The sequence below is a fragment of the Manis pentadactyla genome, chromosome 9 (assembly GCF_030020395.1).
Source record: "Manis pentadactyla isolate mManPen7 chromosome 9, mManPen7.hap1, whole genome shotgun sequence".
NCBI classification, from domain to species: domain Eukaryota; kingdom Metazoa; phylum Chordata; class Mammalia; order Pholidota; family Manidae; genus Manis; species Manis pentadactyla.
In genome coordinates this window covers 75,438,545-75,458,418 of record NC_080027.1, presented here as the reverse complement: position 1 = coordinate 75,458,418, position 19,874 = coordinate 75,438,545, and the positions used below count along the sequence as shown (strand labels likewise).

At 39.9% G+C, this 19,874-nt stretch overlaps 1 protein-coding gene across 5 annotated transcripts in view; it reads left to right on the top strand.

The window, feature by feature from the left end:
* Positions 1 to 18,948, top strand: part of SLC1A2 (solute carrier family 1 member 2) — a 140,851-nt gene extending 121,903 nt beyond the window's left edge. For 4 of the 5 annotated variants that reach the window (XM_036891759.2, XM_057507559.1, XM_036891760.2 and 1 more), the window contains exons 10-11: positions 5,525 to 5,756; positions 9,698 to 18,948. In XM_036891759.2, the coding sequence (XP_036747654.1) occupies positions 5,525 to 5,756; positions 9,698 to 9,769 (304 nt within the window). In that variant the 3' untranslated portion in view covers positions 9,770 to 18,948. Of the gene's footprint in view, positions 1 to 5,524; positions 5,757 to 8,906; positions 8,978 to 9,697 lie in introns of all 5 variants that reach the window. The other variant, XM_036891762.2, reaches the window with a different exon arrangement.
* The last annotated feature ends 926 nt before the right edge of the window (positions 18,949 to 19,874 follow it).

Here is a 19,874-nt window from a genome sequence, read left to right as displayed (position 1 = left end):
CTTCTTTGGCTAAAGATAATGAGCAGTTAGCTCTAGGCACTGAGTTTGTGTGCAGTTTGCCAAAGGACCTTCAGGGGACGGCCACTCAGTACGGTTGCAGTTACAGTCTTCTCAACACACCTGGAGGAGGGCGCTGCTTTCCCCATTTTACATAGGAGAAAGCAGAGCAGGAGCAGCTAAGTAACTCACCCTGCTGGAGCCATTTGCAATCCAGGCTCTAACCCTAAATTTGCACTCTTAACCATTGCTTTGGTGGGCCCTCCTTCACTTCCCAACCCAGTGTCGTTTTACCCACTGGATGCCCAGAACTGTGCCAGCCTTCTCAGGCCTGAGGCCTCAGGGGACCCCTCTGCCACACTGTGCATCCTGCATTCTGAGAAACACACACGATGGTTTATTTCTATGAATGTTAAGTTGAATCGTATGAAATTGCTACTATTTGACCTTTCAGGACTTACAGAAATGGCAGTTTCCTGTGGTTCTCCCCAATGCAAGGCATCAGATGAATTCTGGGTGACCCTGAAGCCTTGGCACTGTTCCACTGTGAGAATTAGGGCTTTCAGACGATCCCACCATCTTCCTGTCAGACACTTTAGACAAGAGAGAGAAACGAGAGTGAACACCTTGGCGGCTGCTTTCCTTTCAGGGAACCAGACCTGGTGCCTCAGTGTGAACCAGCCCCTCTCTCATTTTTGGTTCCTGGTGGCCCCCACACGTATGCCATCTGTAGAGAATCTCATTCAATTAAAGATTCTGCTTTGTTCCCTTTTGTTGCTTTCTCACAGTCCTGACACATGTCCAGTCCCAATGATAGCACGAGGCACTCTGAAATTCTTTTTAACAAGTAGCCTAAAAGTTCCTGAAGTCAGCAGGGTTTCTAGAACGAATGGTCAGGGTTGGTTGTGAGAGAAAATGAAAGTATTTGCTTGTGGAGAAATTTTCCACGTGTGAACCACAAACTCCCATATCCTGCTTTTGGCCAGAGTTGGACTTTCCCAGAGTTGGTCAGACATTCCCCTGGTGGCCTAAAAAGCAAACCAAAAAGTCTTCTATCTTCTGTCTCCCTCCATCTACCATTCCCTCTCCTCACCTACTCAGTCAATTTTCTTGAATAAGTTTAAATGTAATGTCTCCACTTCCTCCCTTCTCATTCAGTTTTCTACCTATGGTAAGCTAGCTTCCATCTCTACCTCTGTACTGAAACTATCCTTGCAAGGTCAATAATTGCCTGTGTTGCTAAAACCAAGAGAAACTTCTTTTCCTTATCATATATTACCTCTAGGTAGTGATTGGCATTGTCCACCATACCCTGATTTTTGAATGCTTCCCCCAAACACTTTTAGTTTCCTTCTACCTTCACCGACTCTTCTTCCATTGTCCATTATTAAATGTCGGTGCCCCTCAGGGTTCTAGACTGGATGGAGTGCTCTTCTTACTCCACCTTCTCTCCAAGGATGAGCTAGACACACCTGGGGCATCTGCCCATGGCCTTCTAGGTGTTGACTCCTAATTTACTACCTGCAGCTCAGATGTCTCTTCTGATCTTTAGTCTGTATTGCCAACCACTCATGGGACATCTCCCCTTTGCTGGGTCTTAGCCCTCACACTCAGGATGTTCAAGCTGACACCACAATTGCTTCTACCCCAACCAGGTGTGTCCCATCCATATGGTAGCATATGGCCACCCAGAGCAGAAACCTGAGAGGAATCCTTGACTCTTTTCTCTTTTTTTCTCTATAACCAACCAGTCCTCAAGTCCTGTAATTCTGTCTCCTAAATCCATCTTTCTCCATACCACCACATCTTCACTAAGTGGACTTTAAGTCTTCCAGCCTTGTCCTTCTTAAGTCTGTTCTTCCTAATGGAAGAGGTGTGATCTTTCTCGTCAGTAGCTCCTCATTACACTTGGAATAAAGTCCTACCTCCCAAATGTGGCTGATGAGGCCATATGGGGTTCGGCAGTTCTTACTTTCTGCCCCCCACTGGACTCATTAGCTATCCTGGATGCTCCTGAGTGTTTCTTCCTTCTAGATTTCATACATATTATTTTTCTCTTCTCTTAGCTCATTGACTCACTTATCTTTAGGATCCAACTTGAGACACTTCTATTCAAGCCTTTCCTGGGGCCCAAGTGTGGACAAAATGTCCTACCTACAAAGCCCCATAGCACCCCTACTTATTCCTATTTGAACATTTATCTCACTTGACTGGGGGACACAGACCAGAGTAGACAGAGTGTAGGTCCTTGGGGAGAAGGGAACACAGGAAAGGCCTTTCTTTTTGTTCTTTGCTGCCTAGACACCTGGCATAGTGCCCAACACATACTGGGTGCTCAATACACATCCATTGATTAAATAAATAGACTAACAAAGAACTCAGCAAGGATTAGAGTCTGGTCTCTTCTTGTTTCACTTAGCCATTTTCATGTTCATGTATGTGCTCTGCAATCTTTAATGAGTACTTAAGGCATACTGAATGTTTCCCCATTTCATTTACCCTCACATCCTCCTGTGAAGTTGGGGTTAACCCCATTCCATATTTCACGCTCAGGTGAGAATTAATTTGCTTGAAGTATGAGAGTCACAACTCTTGGGTTAGTGTTCTAGCCCTAAGTCCAGGCCCCTTCCTCCTTGATTTTGGTATCAAATATCAGTAGACTTTCATTCTATCCAAGTCTGTCTTCCATTCCAGTCCTGAAGGCTTCTTCCTTTGGCCAGATTTCCTTTCGAATTCAAGGAGATCTGAGAGTATGGGAGAGATATGAGCATGAACAAATCTGGGGAAAGCTCACTCAAAAATCCTATTCCAAAAACTTGGTTCCATGGCTGCTCAGGAGAGTAGAGATTTAGTGTCAAAGAAAGTCAAATGTTGAGGAAACAGAAGTTCATAAATTTGTATCACCCATTTGAGGACTTTTCCAACTGAAAAAGTCATTAACCTTTGAACATAGTATTTTGTGTTTTTGCCCCCATGGTGGATTATGAGAAATGGTAATCCCCAGAAGAGGAAAGAACCAGCATATAATGAGTATCAATTATGGGTCAGGAATTGGTTTTATCTTCTCTAAATCCTAATCGGTATTTTGGCTGCATAAGAAAAATTCTGGTTGAAGAAGTCACCCAGATCACACAGTTAGTAAGTGGCTGAACTCAATTCAAAATCAGAGCTGATTTTGCATCATGTGTCAAGACAGTGGGTTCTGGAGTCACACTGCCTGTGTTCAGTTTGGATCTATGACTTCACTAGGGTGTTTGACTTTGGGAAGTCACATGATCTCTCTGAGCCTATGGCTTCATCTCTTAAATATGGATAATAGTACTTCCTATAAAGTTGTGGGGAGGATTAAATAAGGTAATATCTACAAAGTATATACCTACACATATTAGCTGTGATATAAATGCTAGCTACCATCATTATCATCATCATCACCACCACCACCACCTTTGGCCCCTCTACTTGCCAATAAGGCAGATTCTTCTGGGCCATGAGATAAATGGGTCTCTTGAAGACTTTGCCACTCTTTGAAATTTAATAATTGGTTAGGGGTATTGGGTGCATGATTCAGAACAAATACCAGGGGGGACCAAAAGTAGTGTTGAGAAGTAACAAAGTAGACCACAAATGTATGATGGCTAAATAACTCAGCTGGCTAGTTGGGAGTGCTGCCATAGGAATTGTCCTATAAATAGGGTTAAATGTTTTCAGGTGGAGGTATCCTAACTAGGCATGTTTGGATGTTCTATCTAGGAGCTGCCAAAAATACATTTGAATTGACGTAATATGATTAATACTAATGTTAGAAGTACACATCATGTAATAATTAATGTTTTGTGAGTTCTTACTAAACGTCTGGAACTATGCTAAACACTGTTATCCTATTTAGTCCTCACAATGGCCTTTATATAGTAGACATTTTTATTATTTCCATTTTATACATGATGCAACTAAGGCCTGCAAATGTTAAGTATGATCAGGATTCTCTAACAGATAAGGGGAAACTGGCATTTGAACCCAAGTCAGGCTATCTCCAGAGTCCATGCTTTTTCTTAACTGTGATTCCTTCTTATACCCTTACTTTGGGGCTTCTTAGCAACCTCTACTTCAAGTGCCTGATTTTGTGGATGACCTCAAGACCCAGTGTTCATTGATGTACAGACTCTATCATCCTGAGGCAGATTCTCCAAAGTGGAAGGGCAGAGAAGAACATGCTCAGATGGAGAGATGCCCCTGAGAGTTGAATTCAGGCTCTGATCTTTATATTTTCATGGGCAACATCTTCCTGCTTGAAACCAGGGTAGCTGGCTTACAAGCTTCTTGCAAGGGAGCCAAGCCAGACTCCTCCTAGTGCAGCTTCATTATTATTATTTTCTAATGAGAAACAGATTTGATCATAGCAACTAGAATTTATTTTGGGTCTTTGTTCCAAGAGCCAATTAAGGTTTCCATTTTGCCTTGAACTAATTCTAGTATCTTTATATATTTGTAATTGAAGGCTGGAGTGTTCTGGATTAAGCTATCTCAGCAGTATCTTTACCTAAATACCTTCGTGTGTGTGTGTGTGTGTGTGTGATTTTTTTAGCATCCTTCTCTATAAGACTTTTGGTATCTTGTAAACATGGTCAACTGGTCTCTCCACACTGATTGGAACTTATGAATAAGAGATGATAACTTACTCCTAAAAACTTAATTTGTTTTCCTGGTGATGACCTAAGAGGAAGCATGATCAAGCATCCCATTTTTTCAAATCAGAACTTGAGAAGCAAGATTTGAGGAAAGCTTTTTATTAACATTTCCTGGTTCAAGAGGCATTCTGGAAAATCTAATTTTTTTAGGTTAAATGACAGGGCAAGGCAAAGTATTTTGGTTTTTCCAGGATACACAGTCACTACACAAATTGGTCAGGGAGAAAACTGTGTGGGAGTTTCCCACCTAACACCTGTGTCTGTGTATTTGTGTGTTTGGGGGGTTGGAGGAGACTGGAGTGCAGGGGAAAAGACAGTGTTAATCTTGAGCCTTACAAAAAGATGAGTTTTCTATTATGGGAGAATTCACAGGTGGTTACTCTTTCCTGTAGAATTAATCAATAAAATAAGTGAAGGTAAGCTGGGATCTTCAAAAAACAGTTTAAATGAAGAGGAATTGCTGGCTACATTTGGGAGTATCTGGAGCCTGGGTACTAATTCTGAGATCCAGACACATTATTTCCCTCTAATTCTTCCTTCCCTTCTCTTTTTTCTTTGCTATTGCTTATTGTGTGCTTATCATTCATCAGACGTTATGCTAAGCAATTTACATACATTGCCTCATTTAATTTTCACACAAGCTTATAGAAGTATGATTGTTATCTCCAATTGACAAATAAGGAAATCAAAGCCCATAAAGATTAAGTAACTTGCCCCAGCGCAGGCAGAGGGAAAGGTTGAGCCAGAACTCAGCCTCATATCTCTCTGGTTCTAGACCTTAACCGCTAAATCACCATGCCATATTGCTTCCTCACTAAATGTTTTCTGTTCTTTGTCCCCAGGGACAGGATGAGAACATCAGTCAATGTTGTGGGTGACTCTTTTGGGGCTGGGATTGTCTATCACCTCTCCAAGTCTGAGCTGGATACCATTGACTCCCAGCACCGAGTGCAAGAAGATATTGAAATGACCAAGACTCAGTCCATTTATGATGACATGAAGAACCATAGGGAAAGCAACTCTAACCAGTGTGTCTATGCTGCCCACAACTCTGTCATAGTAGATGAGTGCAAGGTACCTTTCCCATTCATGGATATCGAGACCTGTATATAACAGTGCATGCTTGATTTCTTAACACAAACACAAAAGCTCTGCATGTATTATCGTCACATTTATTTTTCTAAAGAATCATGTAACCCAAGCTTCTGTGAGTCCCAGATCATCTAACTCCATGTCTAACATAGCGGGAAATCAACAGGTTTAACCATGAAAGAGCCAATCAGTTGCTTGTTTTGTCCATGTGATGTAAAACAATCACAAATTTTGTTGGCTTTCTTGAGTATTTTCCCCAAGACTTTGTGGTTTCTAGGACTTTGCCGGCTTTCAGATATTCTATTCTTCAGGTGAAACACCAAGAGAAATTACCCAGAATCATTTGATTTACATGGTACAAGTATTCCCTCCTGCTGTATATCACATATTGGTCAAAATGTGCCCACCTAATTTCACACAGCTGTCTTTCTCTTAATTATTTTTGTGAGAAGGTGAGTTTTTACCTGCAGTCTCTTTGCTTCAAGAATGGGGAAGCAATTTCAAGTAAAGGATAACTATACTTCAGGACAATTACCCATAGAGGTTTTTAAAAAATCACTACATTTCACACACTGCCTGGCAGCACCATCTTTCCTGAAGCATGGATGCTCTGGACTCTTCCAAGCTGCTGGGTGCTAAGTCTTCAAGCGTGATGGGCTCTGTCTAGCCTTCACTGTAACTAATCTGACATTGTCAAAGACAGAGTGAAGCAAACTTGGAGAAACCCTGGCAAGTGAGCAGTCAGTTCCTGGGGTTTGGTTACTAAAATGATTCTAGGCAGCCACTGAGGACAATCTGAACTCAACACAGATTCTGATACCTTTTTGGTTCCTATTGACAAGGTCTTATTTAATAGTTCATTTGTTCCTTTATTACTTTTGTGACATTCCAAATATATACCATGGCTTCTGCCAGGCAACTAAGGATGACACAGGAGCAATTCTCTTCCTGAACTGTAAAATAGGTCTGGAAGTCTAATGGACCAGCCACAGTCTTTGGCTCCTCCCCTCCATGTGAGGTACACACGTGAGTGAAACAATCTCTGATACAAATTAAGGACGGACCCCACCCATCAAGAGACCATTACATGAATTAGTTAACTCAGGGAAAATGATCAAATTACTAGAAAATCAGATGTACCTAAAGGGTATATACTCCATTCTCCTGGAAAGTTAGTGTTTCCTACATCTACATGAATATTCTAGATTCCCCATCAAAATATTTGTTTGGGTCAAGAAGGGTCAACATTCATTCCTGTGGAAAGACTTTATACTTTATTACATTTAAGAAGTATTTACTTTGTGCCTTGTGGGGTTTAGCTGAGCACCCATCTCCTTCCTATGACCTCCTATACCAAGGGTTGTTTGCATTCCCATTATCTGCAAATCCTGAATAGGCAAAGGACAGCAATGTGAGTTTCCAGTTTTGTACTGGAGATAAGGCTTGATCCCAAATCACATCCATACAAGGAAAAATAGTAGTATGAAACAAAATGAAATCACCACATATATTTTTAAATTTTCAGTGACATATAGTAGTTACCTGCCTCTGGTATGGCCCTTTTAGGTATTCTCAAGAGGCTTCTTTACAATATTGTTAAATCTTAACATATTTGAAGAAGATACATAGGCATGGAAAAACATCTTTAGATTTCAGACTTCATGGATTTTTTTTTCTCTTAAAGGACATCGAGCACATCGGGAGAAATTTGCTACATTTTTTAAACAAAACAGTTCAAGCTCCAAAGGAAAATGTTTGTGAACTGCCTTATCACTTGAATATAAGCCCATGAAGAGAGTAGAGTCACTGTGTCCCCATTTATCACTGCTAGTCCTAGCACCTAAAGCAGTACCCAGCATGCAGTACAAGCTCTAAATATTTGTTATATGTATCTTTTAGCATGTTGACCCAATGCTTTATTTTGGATAACCTTTTTTGCTGGACAGTTCCACAGAGATAGTGGCTCAGTCTCTTTCTATAAGCAAAGCCTAGCCAACCACCTGCAAACTCATTAGTGGATTAGACGGTGAAATGGCGAAACTGAGTAGGTCATGGAGATGATGAAATGGCCATATTGGTTTAATAACTCTTCTGGCTGTTTGCATTTTTTAGTGAGGTGATTGAGTTCAGTAGGCTGAAGGTTAGTTGGTCCTCACTGTTTGCTAGATGAGGCAAATGACTCTTTTCACTCTTGACCAATTAACTAAGTCGACAGTGATGTGTACAGGAGGCAGCCAGAACTATGGAGACAAATTTGCGCACTTTCCCTGAATATCTGAGTCATATTTATTCATGACTTTCAACTTCCTTTGAGTCCATTCTCAGTCTCACTGTTTAAAATTGAGATGCGAGACATCAGTGCTTACGGCCAGTCCCTTCCTTTGCATTTCCATTTCCCAGGTGGTTGGAGCAGAGAGGAGTGGAGTGGGTTGGGGAGTAGAGTTCTGGCTTCCTTCAACCCAGACAGAAAAGAAAATGCCAAAAAGTTGCTGGCCCTGCTACTTTTGAAACACAGGCCCAGGTATTTAAACAAAAACAGCAGTAGTAACAAAAACACCACCCCTGATCACTGCCTCATGTTACAAAGGCATTACACCATGGTTTAGGATTTTGCACAGTGATTGATCTGGTTTATCACTGAAAGCCAAAGAGGCACATCACAGTCAGAGTGAACAGGCAGCTTTCTTCAGGCAGACAGTTTATTCCTGGCGGTCCTTCCTGACAGATCACTGAAGGGGAAACAAATTTGCTTCAGCTCTGGTCAAAACTTTAATGGCTTCAAGCATTTTTATGTCACATTGGTCTCTTGATTTTCAAATTCTTGCCTTGTAATAGTACTTTGAAGTTATGCAATAGCTTTTAGGTTTTACTTAGAAAAACTGCATGTGGGATGGTCTTTGCTTATTGCATGGTCTTCCTGAAACAATGTGGGAGCCCAGTGGGATTGGAGGAATGAAGAGTTCTTATTTTCATCTGCTTGGTTCTTGAAGGACGCTCAATTTTTTGTCCCTAGCATGTTGTGTGTGTTCATAATGCATGCGTTTCACTTCCACTTGGGTAAGAAGGTCAGATTTCTTTCAAACATTGCTGCGTTTGTCATGTCTCCATATCCTAATGCTTCCATAAATCCAGTCTCTCCATTATGTGGAATATCAGTCGTGGGTTTAAGTTTGCACATGACCTTGAGGACAGACAGATGGAAGGTAAGCTAGGAAAACTATGTAGAAGTGGAGGGGGAAGCCTCCCATTCTGTGTAAGGGTTCAGTTCACTTAGCGCCAGAGATAGCCCCAAGCATAGTATAGACAGTCTGGTGATTATGTACTTGATTATTAAATGTATGCATTGAAATAACTTAGATAGATACGTCAGTGATCTCAGGCACTTAATCTCCCCTTTTCCTTTTAACTTTTAAAGCCTGGATAGTTTATTTGGCATCCAGAACATCCTGATTTCTGATTTTAAAATTGGACATGAATAAAGTCCACCTGGCCTCACTGCAACTGAACCTTTCACATGCATGAGTAGAACTAGCTGCCTACTTCTGGATTTCCTTTCTGTGTGGTTGTGTGGAGTAGCACAAGGCACTATTTTTTAAGGACTGCGTTATTGTGTGATGGGTCTATGGGTAGTTAAATGCCCTCACAACCCTAAAAACATAGTAGAGGTTATTCCCCAAATTGCAAAGTATGTCTAAGTAGTCCCTCGATACCTCCCCAAGGCAAATAATGTATTTTTTTAATGTTCATAAATTAGTGTTGAAAACCAAGACTGGCTCAGAATCAATTTGGAAGGAACAACATTTAAAACTAGTATTTAAGTCATATGGTATTCCTGGATATGGTGCTTACTCCTCCACATAACCCATGGGGTGGTTTTCTGGTTCATGGCCTGTAAGCTGGATGTTGATGATAATTATTTTCAGGTAACTCTGGCAGCCAATGGAAAGTCAGCTGACTGCAGTGTTGAGGATGAACCTTGGAAACGTGAAAAATAAGGATCTGACTCTCAGCAAATTCTTGAATAAAGCCCCCAGCATATCTTATGGTAAAAGAGGATATAAGCAAGCTTTCTTTAAACAGGAAAAAAAAATACATATATTTCTATATTTACCTAATCTGTTAGCTGAGGCTTAGAGGATCTGTTGTAAGCCAGTGATAGGCACAGTGCTCTGTTTTTGCCAAATAATGCTGTGTAACCATGTAATTTTCTCACTTGTATTATTGTTTGAATGGATGCTGTTGGAGGAACCAGCTTGAATCGAAGACACCTTCTTGCCAGCTTCCCTTTTCTCTCAAAGTGCAGAACCGTGAATGCTCTTTTCCCAGAGGACAGGACGAATGCAGTGTGGTACACTCCAGGGCCTGGGCATGATGAGCAGATGTGCAGTGTGTTAGGCCTTCAAGTGTTCTCCATGCTTTGCCTTGTTATGCACAAGAGATTCTGTTAGAAGCCTCTAGAAGTAATTATCTTTAGATGTCTTATAGAGTTTGCCCATGTGTTGATTAAAAGCAAGTAACTGTCTTAGGGAACTTAGACAATTTGTGTTCTGTCTACTCCATAAGCTCAGTGTTTCCAAGAGAGTTGCACTGGGAGCCATACTCTTAAAGGCCACTGATTATGGAAGCCACTGAGTGTCTGCTCTACCCAATCTAGATGGAGGAAAAATTATTGAAGTTGCAAAGTGTGTTTCATAATTTGCTCTAAATGTGATAATGGATTAAGATGTAATTTGCATATAACCACTGTATATACTGACAATAGTCGGGAAGCACAGTCAACATAAATTTTAACCAGATTCAAATACAAAGTCTTTTATGTTTGGTTTGTATTCACCCAACATAGTGAAACCAACAGAGACTATTTGATCTATGCTTCACTTTCTTTGTTTCACCCATAAAATTCTTGTTTAGGTTTCTAGTGAAAAAGACAATTTTAATCCCCAAATTATTTCAATCATATTCTCATCAAACTAGAAAAACTAATCATTACATTCTCCTCATATGTGGAGAACAGTTGTGTTGGCTGTGCCTCTTTGAATGTCATCTCTTGATATAAACAAAACACTGTCATTTATCTAACATGTAGAAAGCTTTTTGTTATATTATATCAAAGCACATAAAGGCAGCTACAGTTGGAAGCAGAGCCAATCTTCCTCCCCAGTCTTCTCTGTGGAACGGAACAGAAAACAAAGTGCAAAACCCTATAAAGGTGGAAAACCCTATAAAGGTAAAATCAGGGCAGCCTTGAGCCATGACATGGGAACAAGGATGGCTCTACACAACATCACAGATGGAGTCTTTTCAAGGCTATGAAAGTCTAAGGGAATAAATAATGGAACCGGCATAGCACAGTGCCATGTATGTTGCAGGCACCCAACGGATCCTGAATTTTTCAACAAGCTAAATTTTTCATATGTCTCTACTAACATTTTCTCTTGAATAACCCACAGCATTTTCCTAGGATTGCTGGCTTTGGGAATTTGCTGAGGACTTGAACATGAATCATTGAGAAATAAGCATATTTGACCCTAAGGAGTATGCAGAATCTTAGCCCGTGGCGTGGGAGTACAGTGGCCATCTGAGGCCAACTGATGGAGGCTGAGATATTCATGAATAGTCATTGGGTCCAAATTCTCTAGAGAGAGGGTTTTATGGACATCACATACACTTTATTACCTACTCCTGATGACTTTCTGCTTTCAAATCAGACACCTTTGGAACATACAAGAGACATGAGGTTTTGACTGTTTTTCTTTTAAACCCTAGATATTTTGTATAAGGATTACTATTGAGCAGTATTAAGCAAACTTTTGCTTTTTTAAAAATGTCATTGGTCTTCATTTTCATCAGATAGACAATTAACAGGATGGCCAAGGATGTGCTGGAATGTAATAGCGGAAAATGCATCCTTTACAGCAGATGTTGTGGGTCAAGGGGCAAGTTTTCAGATTTAGCTGTGAAACTGTTAAGGATTATCTTTAAGTGGTGCTCCCAAGAGCTTTTTTTTCATGAGGAGAAGGATCTAGGCAAGGCATATAGGAGCTTGTGGGTTTTGCTGTTTAAATCCAGTTTAGCATGTGTGCACACTAACATGTTTCTCCAAGGACTGGTCTCAGAATTGTCTTCCCAAGAGTCTGCCTAAATGTCTTCCTGGCTTGCTTTGACTTTGCTTTTTCTTAGTTATTCAGTTAGCCTATAAACATACCAGGGGACAAAGTGTTCATAAGAAACAAGGTGCACAGCTTAACAAAGCAGGTTTTTCTGGTTTGAGACTGGATGCAAGAAGTTTCAGGAGAATATACTCAGGAAATCACATTTTTCTGAAATTCAACAAGTCATATTAAAAATAAACAATTTCTCAAATTCAGGATTAACCCAAAAATCCAGGATGTATGTAGAGCTGGCATATGACTGTGTCCTCTGTTTCTTTTAGGCCTCATTTATGCTTCTCATGCCATGTCCATTGGGGTTTTTCTCACCCAGAATATGTGCCATAAACAGAACAAATAGATGCTGAGTATACTTCTAACAACCTTTTTCTAAGTAGGGTATGTGTAACCTGTCAGTTATATGCATAGATTTATATTGATAGATCCAAGACAGATATGAATGCTTATAAAAGCTCATTAATATTTGATGATCCATAAATGTCACATTTATATACAGACACAGCAGGCCGGATACACTACTGCATCATGTAAAATCTATAAGTCAGGGCTTTGGCAAGACCATTTTGTAGCCTCATTCACTTTTTTTTAAGAATCAGAATCATTTCAAGAGAAAACCAACCAAGTAGACTTTAATCCTTCCCTTTCTCATTTTTGTCCTTGGAAACCCAAGTGGAATCATCATTTGATTACCTACTGTAATCCAATTACTCAAATCCTATCAATGAGAAAAAGGTTCATCTCCCAATGCAAGACTTTGCCTTAGATCTTTGAGGACGTGCCCCCCATGCAGTGAGCATCAGTGAATCAAGGCAACCATCTAGATCACACAGATTCTCAATATAGGACTTCTGGTGCTGAGATCTGAACCAAGTAGATGTCAGATTTAATTCTCTACTTCCTACTGGGTGTGGAAACACAGTCTTATTGCTTACAGAAGTTACCATGTTCCTTAAGAGACAAATACTTCAACTACTGATCAGCCGACAGAGAGTGCCAAAATGCCTACCTCCTGGACTTAGATCCATGGACGCTGAGAAAGGCTCAGGGGAAATTCAGTTTATGAGGGATGTACTCCTGGTAGATAATCTCAGGAATCCCAATGACACTTTGAACAGAGGGTCTCAGGTCATTTCCACTCATGCATTGAGATGTATGTCCTTTGCAAGTATGTCTAGTCAAGAAGCCCTGTGGAGTTGGGTAACTCGTCTACTGCATCCCTAAAAGTAAACCCAATCCTGCCATGGTTTTGCAAATACCACTGCTTGCAATAGCAAAAGTTATGGTATCATATTTCACTTTTGTTAGAATCAAGGTTTTTTTTCTGTACTATATTTTCCCATGAAATACAGCAGTAAATATGTATGCACGCACTCAGTGAGAATTCTCCATAGTTTGGACTGTTGATGAACAAGTCTCAGCAGCCCTTGCCTGGTCTGATGACTAAAAGTGCTCAGCAGTCACACCCAGTGGCTTTCCCACTCTGCTGCTCTTTCCCTCTTGGGGCCATAAAGTTGTCTGGGTTGCTGGTTTTGTTTTGCTTATTCTTAACTGAATTCATTCCAAACCAAGGAAAAGGACCAAATGGAATTTTTCAGTTATTATAACACTTGCTCTTTGGATAAGAATATTAGAGCTTGGGAACCTCAAAAGATTAAGTTTAAGCAAAGGGCCTGAAGGAATTCTGAAGAGAGAGTCAGACATCTGGTTATTGGAGAAGATTAATGGCCTCAGTATCCGTGGTGATTCTGGCTACAATCTAGAGGGCCACTGAGGGCCAACCCAGACAGGTTACGCTCTAGGCAGATTGTTCTCCTTGGGTGAAGTGAAGTCAGAACTGCTCATGCAACAGTTGCTTCTGATTTTCCCCAAAGGAAAACCCAGCTTCATATTCTTCCCCTCCTTTCTTCTTATGCCACTTATCATTGTTGCTGCTTAAGAGAAAATTTAGTAAACAACCATAGGAGTTAGGACAAGGGTTGGTCTTAGAATAGATGGCAGGGAATCTTAATTGAATAGTATTTCATTTCATAGTGTAACAGAGCTAATTCAGGTAATGATGTATAAATGATGAGAACTAACACAATTGGATAAAGGAAACATTTGACTTAGACCCTGCCAATTTTTACCTGAATAACTTATTCAAGTCATTTTATGCCAAGCCTTATTCCTTTCCATATGCAAAATGAGGGGATTGGATTAAAAATCCCCTTCCAGCCCCAAGAATCCATGATACAATCTCTGCTTAATTTCTTCTTTTATAAGATGCTTACTAATACAAATTATTATCTTACCTATATTTTAAGTCAGAGGGGCCCACAGTAATCAATAATCAATTTTCATTTTTCTCATCCCCTTTGGGGAAAGTTAAATGCAAGCCTCTCTCCACTTGGTATTTTACAACAGGCTTGGAAGATAACCACGTTAATCCACAGTTTGGTGTTTTGGGATAAAAACAGACATCCTATTATAAAACTGCCCTTTGCCTAACTTACTGTCCTAGTAGAAGTAGCAATTCAACTTCAAGAGAAAAATGCTACCAGAGTCACCAGGATGGTCTGGATAAGTCCCCAACCCCACTCAAGGTTTTGCATCATCCCTGCTATAGCAACAGAGCTCACTCTGAATACCCACAACACGGTGTTACCCACACAGTCCTTACTGCCGACCCAGTGTGGGGATTTGGGAGCTTTCAGCAAATAAACTTGAACATTCTTATGAAATATAGTGCAAGACTTACACAATAGCAGAAACTGTCTGTAAATACCTTCCCTCTCTGCCTGTAAACAGACATCCATGCATGCGTGAACCTGGGCCAAGCCCTTTCTCTGGAGAGAGATGCAGGGATACTTCATTGCATTCATTTACACACATTGTTCTAGGTTTGCATCACACCACAGGTAGAGAAGCTCTGTCTTATAAGAATGGAGTTGTGCTGGCTATCACTGCCCTCTTCAATGCCTGAGGAGTATTTAGGCTGGGTAAAACGCATGGTCCATCCGCAATGGGCACCCTACCAACCCATGGCCTTTGAGCAACTTCTTGCACTTTCTGGTATGGCTGCAATGGGCCGCCACTTACATCCTTGCCCTTTGCGTCTGCTAAATATGGAGTAGGCTGATATTTTTTGCATAGTGACAACTTTATTGCCAGAGAAGACTTCAGGTTTAGACTTGGGAGAGCAAGATAGAAACGCAGGACTAATAGGATTGAGTTACTTGTTGTTTTTTTAATTTTTAGTGCAGAACTGATGCAAGAGCAGCAGGAAAAAGACTAACTCTCAAATGACCCATATAAGAACCTACAGAAAAGTAAGAGAAGCCCCCAAGTTCTTATTTTGTTCATTCTAAATAATATCCTGAATAACTGCTGATCAGATTTTTCTATGTCCAGCCTTACTTCACCTCCCTACCTTCAGACCAAGTATTCATTTTTGTATTTAAAAAAGTCTTTCAGATTTAAAAAAGCCCTTTCTTGCTGAAAATACACCCTGCTACAGGAGCAGACCCCGCTGCTTTGCAGAGTCAGCATTGGACCTAGAGCATGCATAGCGACAGGGCTCTGGTTGCTGTGGAGACATCCTCAGTCCCTGGGTACCTGTTAGAACATAAGAGCTAACTGTTAGTCTTGTCATCACCCCCCTGTGGAGATGGGGATGATGCAGTCGGAACCTTGCTCCTTCTGGGCTCTGTTTCTTTTCATGGCAACCATTAGCATTCCTGGAAATGGTCTGCTACCTTTGGTAGGAGAGAAATGCACACACTAGCCAAGGAAGTTGGTGTAGCACATCTCTGAAGTTTCTCCCCCGTAAAGTGAATTCTTGGAGATGTATGATTAGAAAGCTGGCACTCGGGTTGCATAATACTTCAGGAGAGTAATTTTCCTTACTAGGAAGTCAACCTTTGGCATACAGACCTTTCCATAAATCACCTTAACTCTCCCTCTCCCTCCCTCCTCTGGGAAACCTCAGCATTACATCTCCACATTGCACAAAACAGATCAGGTTATCTGGTCACTATAGAGATTTGTATATAGAAAACTACTTTTGTGAGGATTTTTGTATATTGTTTTTCTATTTGTTTTCTATGGCTTGAGGGGAGAGCTGGCAAACTGTGAATCTAATCTGATCTTGCTGCCAGCAGATATATTTTGGCTTCCTGGTAAGAATCTGTTACCAGGGACAATATATTGCCCTCTGATCAGTATTGCACCCCAAACTCATAAATTCCTCCAGTCTAATCTTACATTCTCTTTAAAACAAATCTCTAGGCTTCTTTGCTATTATTTATAAACATGAGAAAATGTATTTATAGTCCTGAATATTACATGTTTAATATTGATTTAAACTTTAATAATGTTATAGGTTTGTATCTATTCTTCATAAATCTTTAAGAACTCAGTGCAGACTGAATTAATCTACTTAGTATCTGTAATTTTGCAGACAGATATTTTCTTATGGTATTTTCTATATAACCACATATGTAGAATTGTAACTGATTAGAGCACAAGAAGTTTCTACAGCAATTTAGAGCTATCAATTGTTTCCTGAACATAAAGCCACATTTGAAAAATTTAAGAATCCTGTCCTCCATGATGCAATGAAAAAAAGACCATAAAGAATAAGGAATCACTTAAATCCCTTAGCTTGTTAGGATGTGCATTTAAACAATTAGTCTTTTTAACTTGAGGAATGGTGCTGATTCCGTATTTTTGACACTAGGCCTTGTTTTTCCAGTTAAGCATTCTTAATTTGCATTTAGCAAAAAGAAGGAAAATATGGTGATAATAGTGGTATCACTTCTATATCAGAACCTCCCATGCCTTCCTAATGATTTTTGTGAAAATTGGCTTAGGAGAACTTTGAATAGCAGAGATTGAGGGTGAGTGCTAGGAAACAAATCAGAATGGATTTGTTCCAGCTCCTTCTTGCCAATTGGTAGTAAACTATCACATTGTTATGTGAATTGAGCACATATTTTTAAGAAAAAGTAGTACTCCTACCAGCTATGAAGCAATACTCTGTCACTGGGACTGGCAGTGGGGACTTAAAGTCACACTGAAATTGTTTAGACGCAGCCCAGGTAGATTCTGTCCTCAGGTGAATAACAATCTATGTAGTTTCCCCAGAAGGCAAACCAATAGCCACAGCAAAGACAAGAGGGTCTTCCTTCCACCAAACCTTTCTGATATGGTTGTAGGGCTAGTATTTTTGCCATGTTTTTTAAAAAAATAATTGCATAGAAAATATACTGGTATGTATTTGAACCTGCTTCTCATTAAGCAAACATTAGATATGCGCTCAACTGGCAATGACTGTATTTGTGATTTTCAAGTACAGATAGCTGTCAAAGCATGAAGTTCTTGTGTGTACACAGTAACACTTGGTTCACGCATGAAGAACAGTGCCTATGCACTTTGTGTAGCTATAATGTAGGTATCTATGTGTAATTTCAGTGAAATGGTGTATAAATGTGTTGTAATTTAATTTAAGTGTTATTTTTGGCTATTCATCTAAATGCAGTAGACATGTTGATTGGTGTTTTGGAAACCCTTCTTTTCCATCTTAGAGACCTGGTAGTGAATCATTTAACCTCTTTCTTAATGTGATTTGGGAATGTGTATCAGTGAAAAACCTAGAATCCTTTGTACTGATGATTGTTTAAAAGTCTGTGTGTGCCCAACATCTTTGTAAATATGCAATTCAGAGCAAGAGAGGGTTGGATGTATGTCATGATTCTTCATGAAAGGCCATCTGACATCTGTGTAATTCATGGCGAATGCAACTGTGGAACTTTTAATTATTTAGGCTTAGGTAGGTTTAGAATGAGGACATTTTTCTGCAACCTTCCTTTGTTTTGGTGGATTGGACTCAGAGAAACAAAAGGTTAGTCTGCTTCTGTGCATGTCAGCATCATGACCTTTTTGCCAAGTACATGATACTCAAGACTTAAAGGTTCTGAAGAGCCTTGTCTTCTTTTGTTTCTAGAGTCAAGGTACAGGAAAGATATTCATTGACTAACTTCCATGCAGGCAAAACCTCACAGAAGCACAGTTTTGGTAGCAAATTGCACATTTGTCTGTACAGATAGAGTATTAGAAGCACAGGAAGGATCAGTGTACAGCTTTGGGGTTGCAGAAAGGCAACTGATGAAGCATATCCCATATATGTGAAGGGAATGTGACCTCTACCTAATAGGCTCTGTGTGCATGTTTTGAGTGATTGAAGATGAGATTAACTAATGCAATTATACACTTGCCTCCTTAAACACACATTCTGTCTAATTATCACTAAGTGGGACACTGTGTTATCTATAGTTCCTATAACCCCTTTCTCCTCTGCAAGGACAGAGAAGAATGGCCATGTGCATTTGGGAAAGCTGAGTAACCACTCTCTTTTCACATGAGAAGTGAAACCTAAGAGATCCTGTGAGAGCACAAAGCCATTCATTTTCAGTGGCTTCTCCAATTGTTGGAGTGAGGGGATATATATGGTGGGCAGGCACATTTTCCCTTGAAGATGTGCCTTCTTCAACTCCTGTCAAATTCAGGGTGGAACTTACTGAAAAAAATCTAGCCTTTGGGTAGGATTCTCTTTGAAGATTCTTGTGTGTCCAGAATGAAAGATAAGCATAATTGCTTCCCTCACATTCACAATCCCCACTGGTCTAAAGTCATGTAGCATAGAGCATCTATAGCACATAGTGTTTAAAGACTAATGAAATGAAAGAAAGATAAAAGCTTCAATGAATTTTGAGGTTGTTTCTTATATATGGTACTAGGAAATGCCTTTTTGGCAAAGCATATTTTGAGTAGTTGAGGTCTTCCCTCCCTCCCCCCACCATTAGCTTTATAAGCTTTCTTATATTGTGGACTAATTACTGTAACATTTCATGCATAAAATAACTGGATATTCTTTATATACTGGAAATAATCTGTGAATCCAATATTTCACTAAGTGTTTTAACATTTTTGTATATATCTCTCATCAATAAATGTGGATTCCAATTCTCTTGGTTGTTGCTTCTCCTTCAATTCCCATTTTAGAGTAGTTTTGTTTACATAGTTAAAATCTTTAGTGTTCCTTTTGGAAAAATTTGTGAATTGAAAACTACTGTGTCCAAATGAATATTTTCTAGGAAGCTTAGATATATGGTAGAGTCACCTCTTAGGATCTAAAGTTAGTGAATTGGACAAAAATAGTACATGATCAAAATTATACTTTTGATTTATACTAGTATGGGCTATCCCCCAAATCTTGGGGGTTTAAAACAACCAAGGGCATCTCTTACTTCTGTGACATATCCATCACAAGTCGACTGGGGGGGGCTCTGCTCCCTGTCTTCCTCATAGAGGGAGTCGGAGAGAGAGTTCATCTTCACACTTTTGCAGTTGCCAAGTGCAGAAAAATGGGACACAGCAAATCTTACACTAACTCTTAAAGCTTCCGCCAAATTGTTACATATCTCACTTCTGCACATATTTCAATGGCCAGAGCAAGCCACATGGTTCTACCTACTTCAAGGGGGCAAGACGTGCAGCTTTACCAGATGCCCAGAAAGAAAACGGGAAATAGTTGGTCAATAGCTCTAATGACTATCAGGCCATAAAAATTCTTTAAATCATTCATAAAGGATAATGTACAAACATAGTCCTTCAATAAATTTTTCTCTAGCATTGGAAAAATCATTGCTATGGAAGTAAGTGGAAATCATTTAACAGTCATGTGATAGAAATAAAGTTCATATCTTCAAAAGTAGAACCACACTGAGAAAAACAAGATTCTCCCACATATATATTAAGGTACATATACAGGAACGGAGACCCACTCAGAGAAGAGCAGGTTCTCTTTTCAGACCCCAGGGTGTACACATATTGAATAGAATGGCTTGGGTTAGTTGAATTTTTTCTCTCTTTTTCTTTTTTTTGGGGTGAA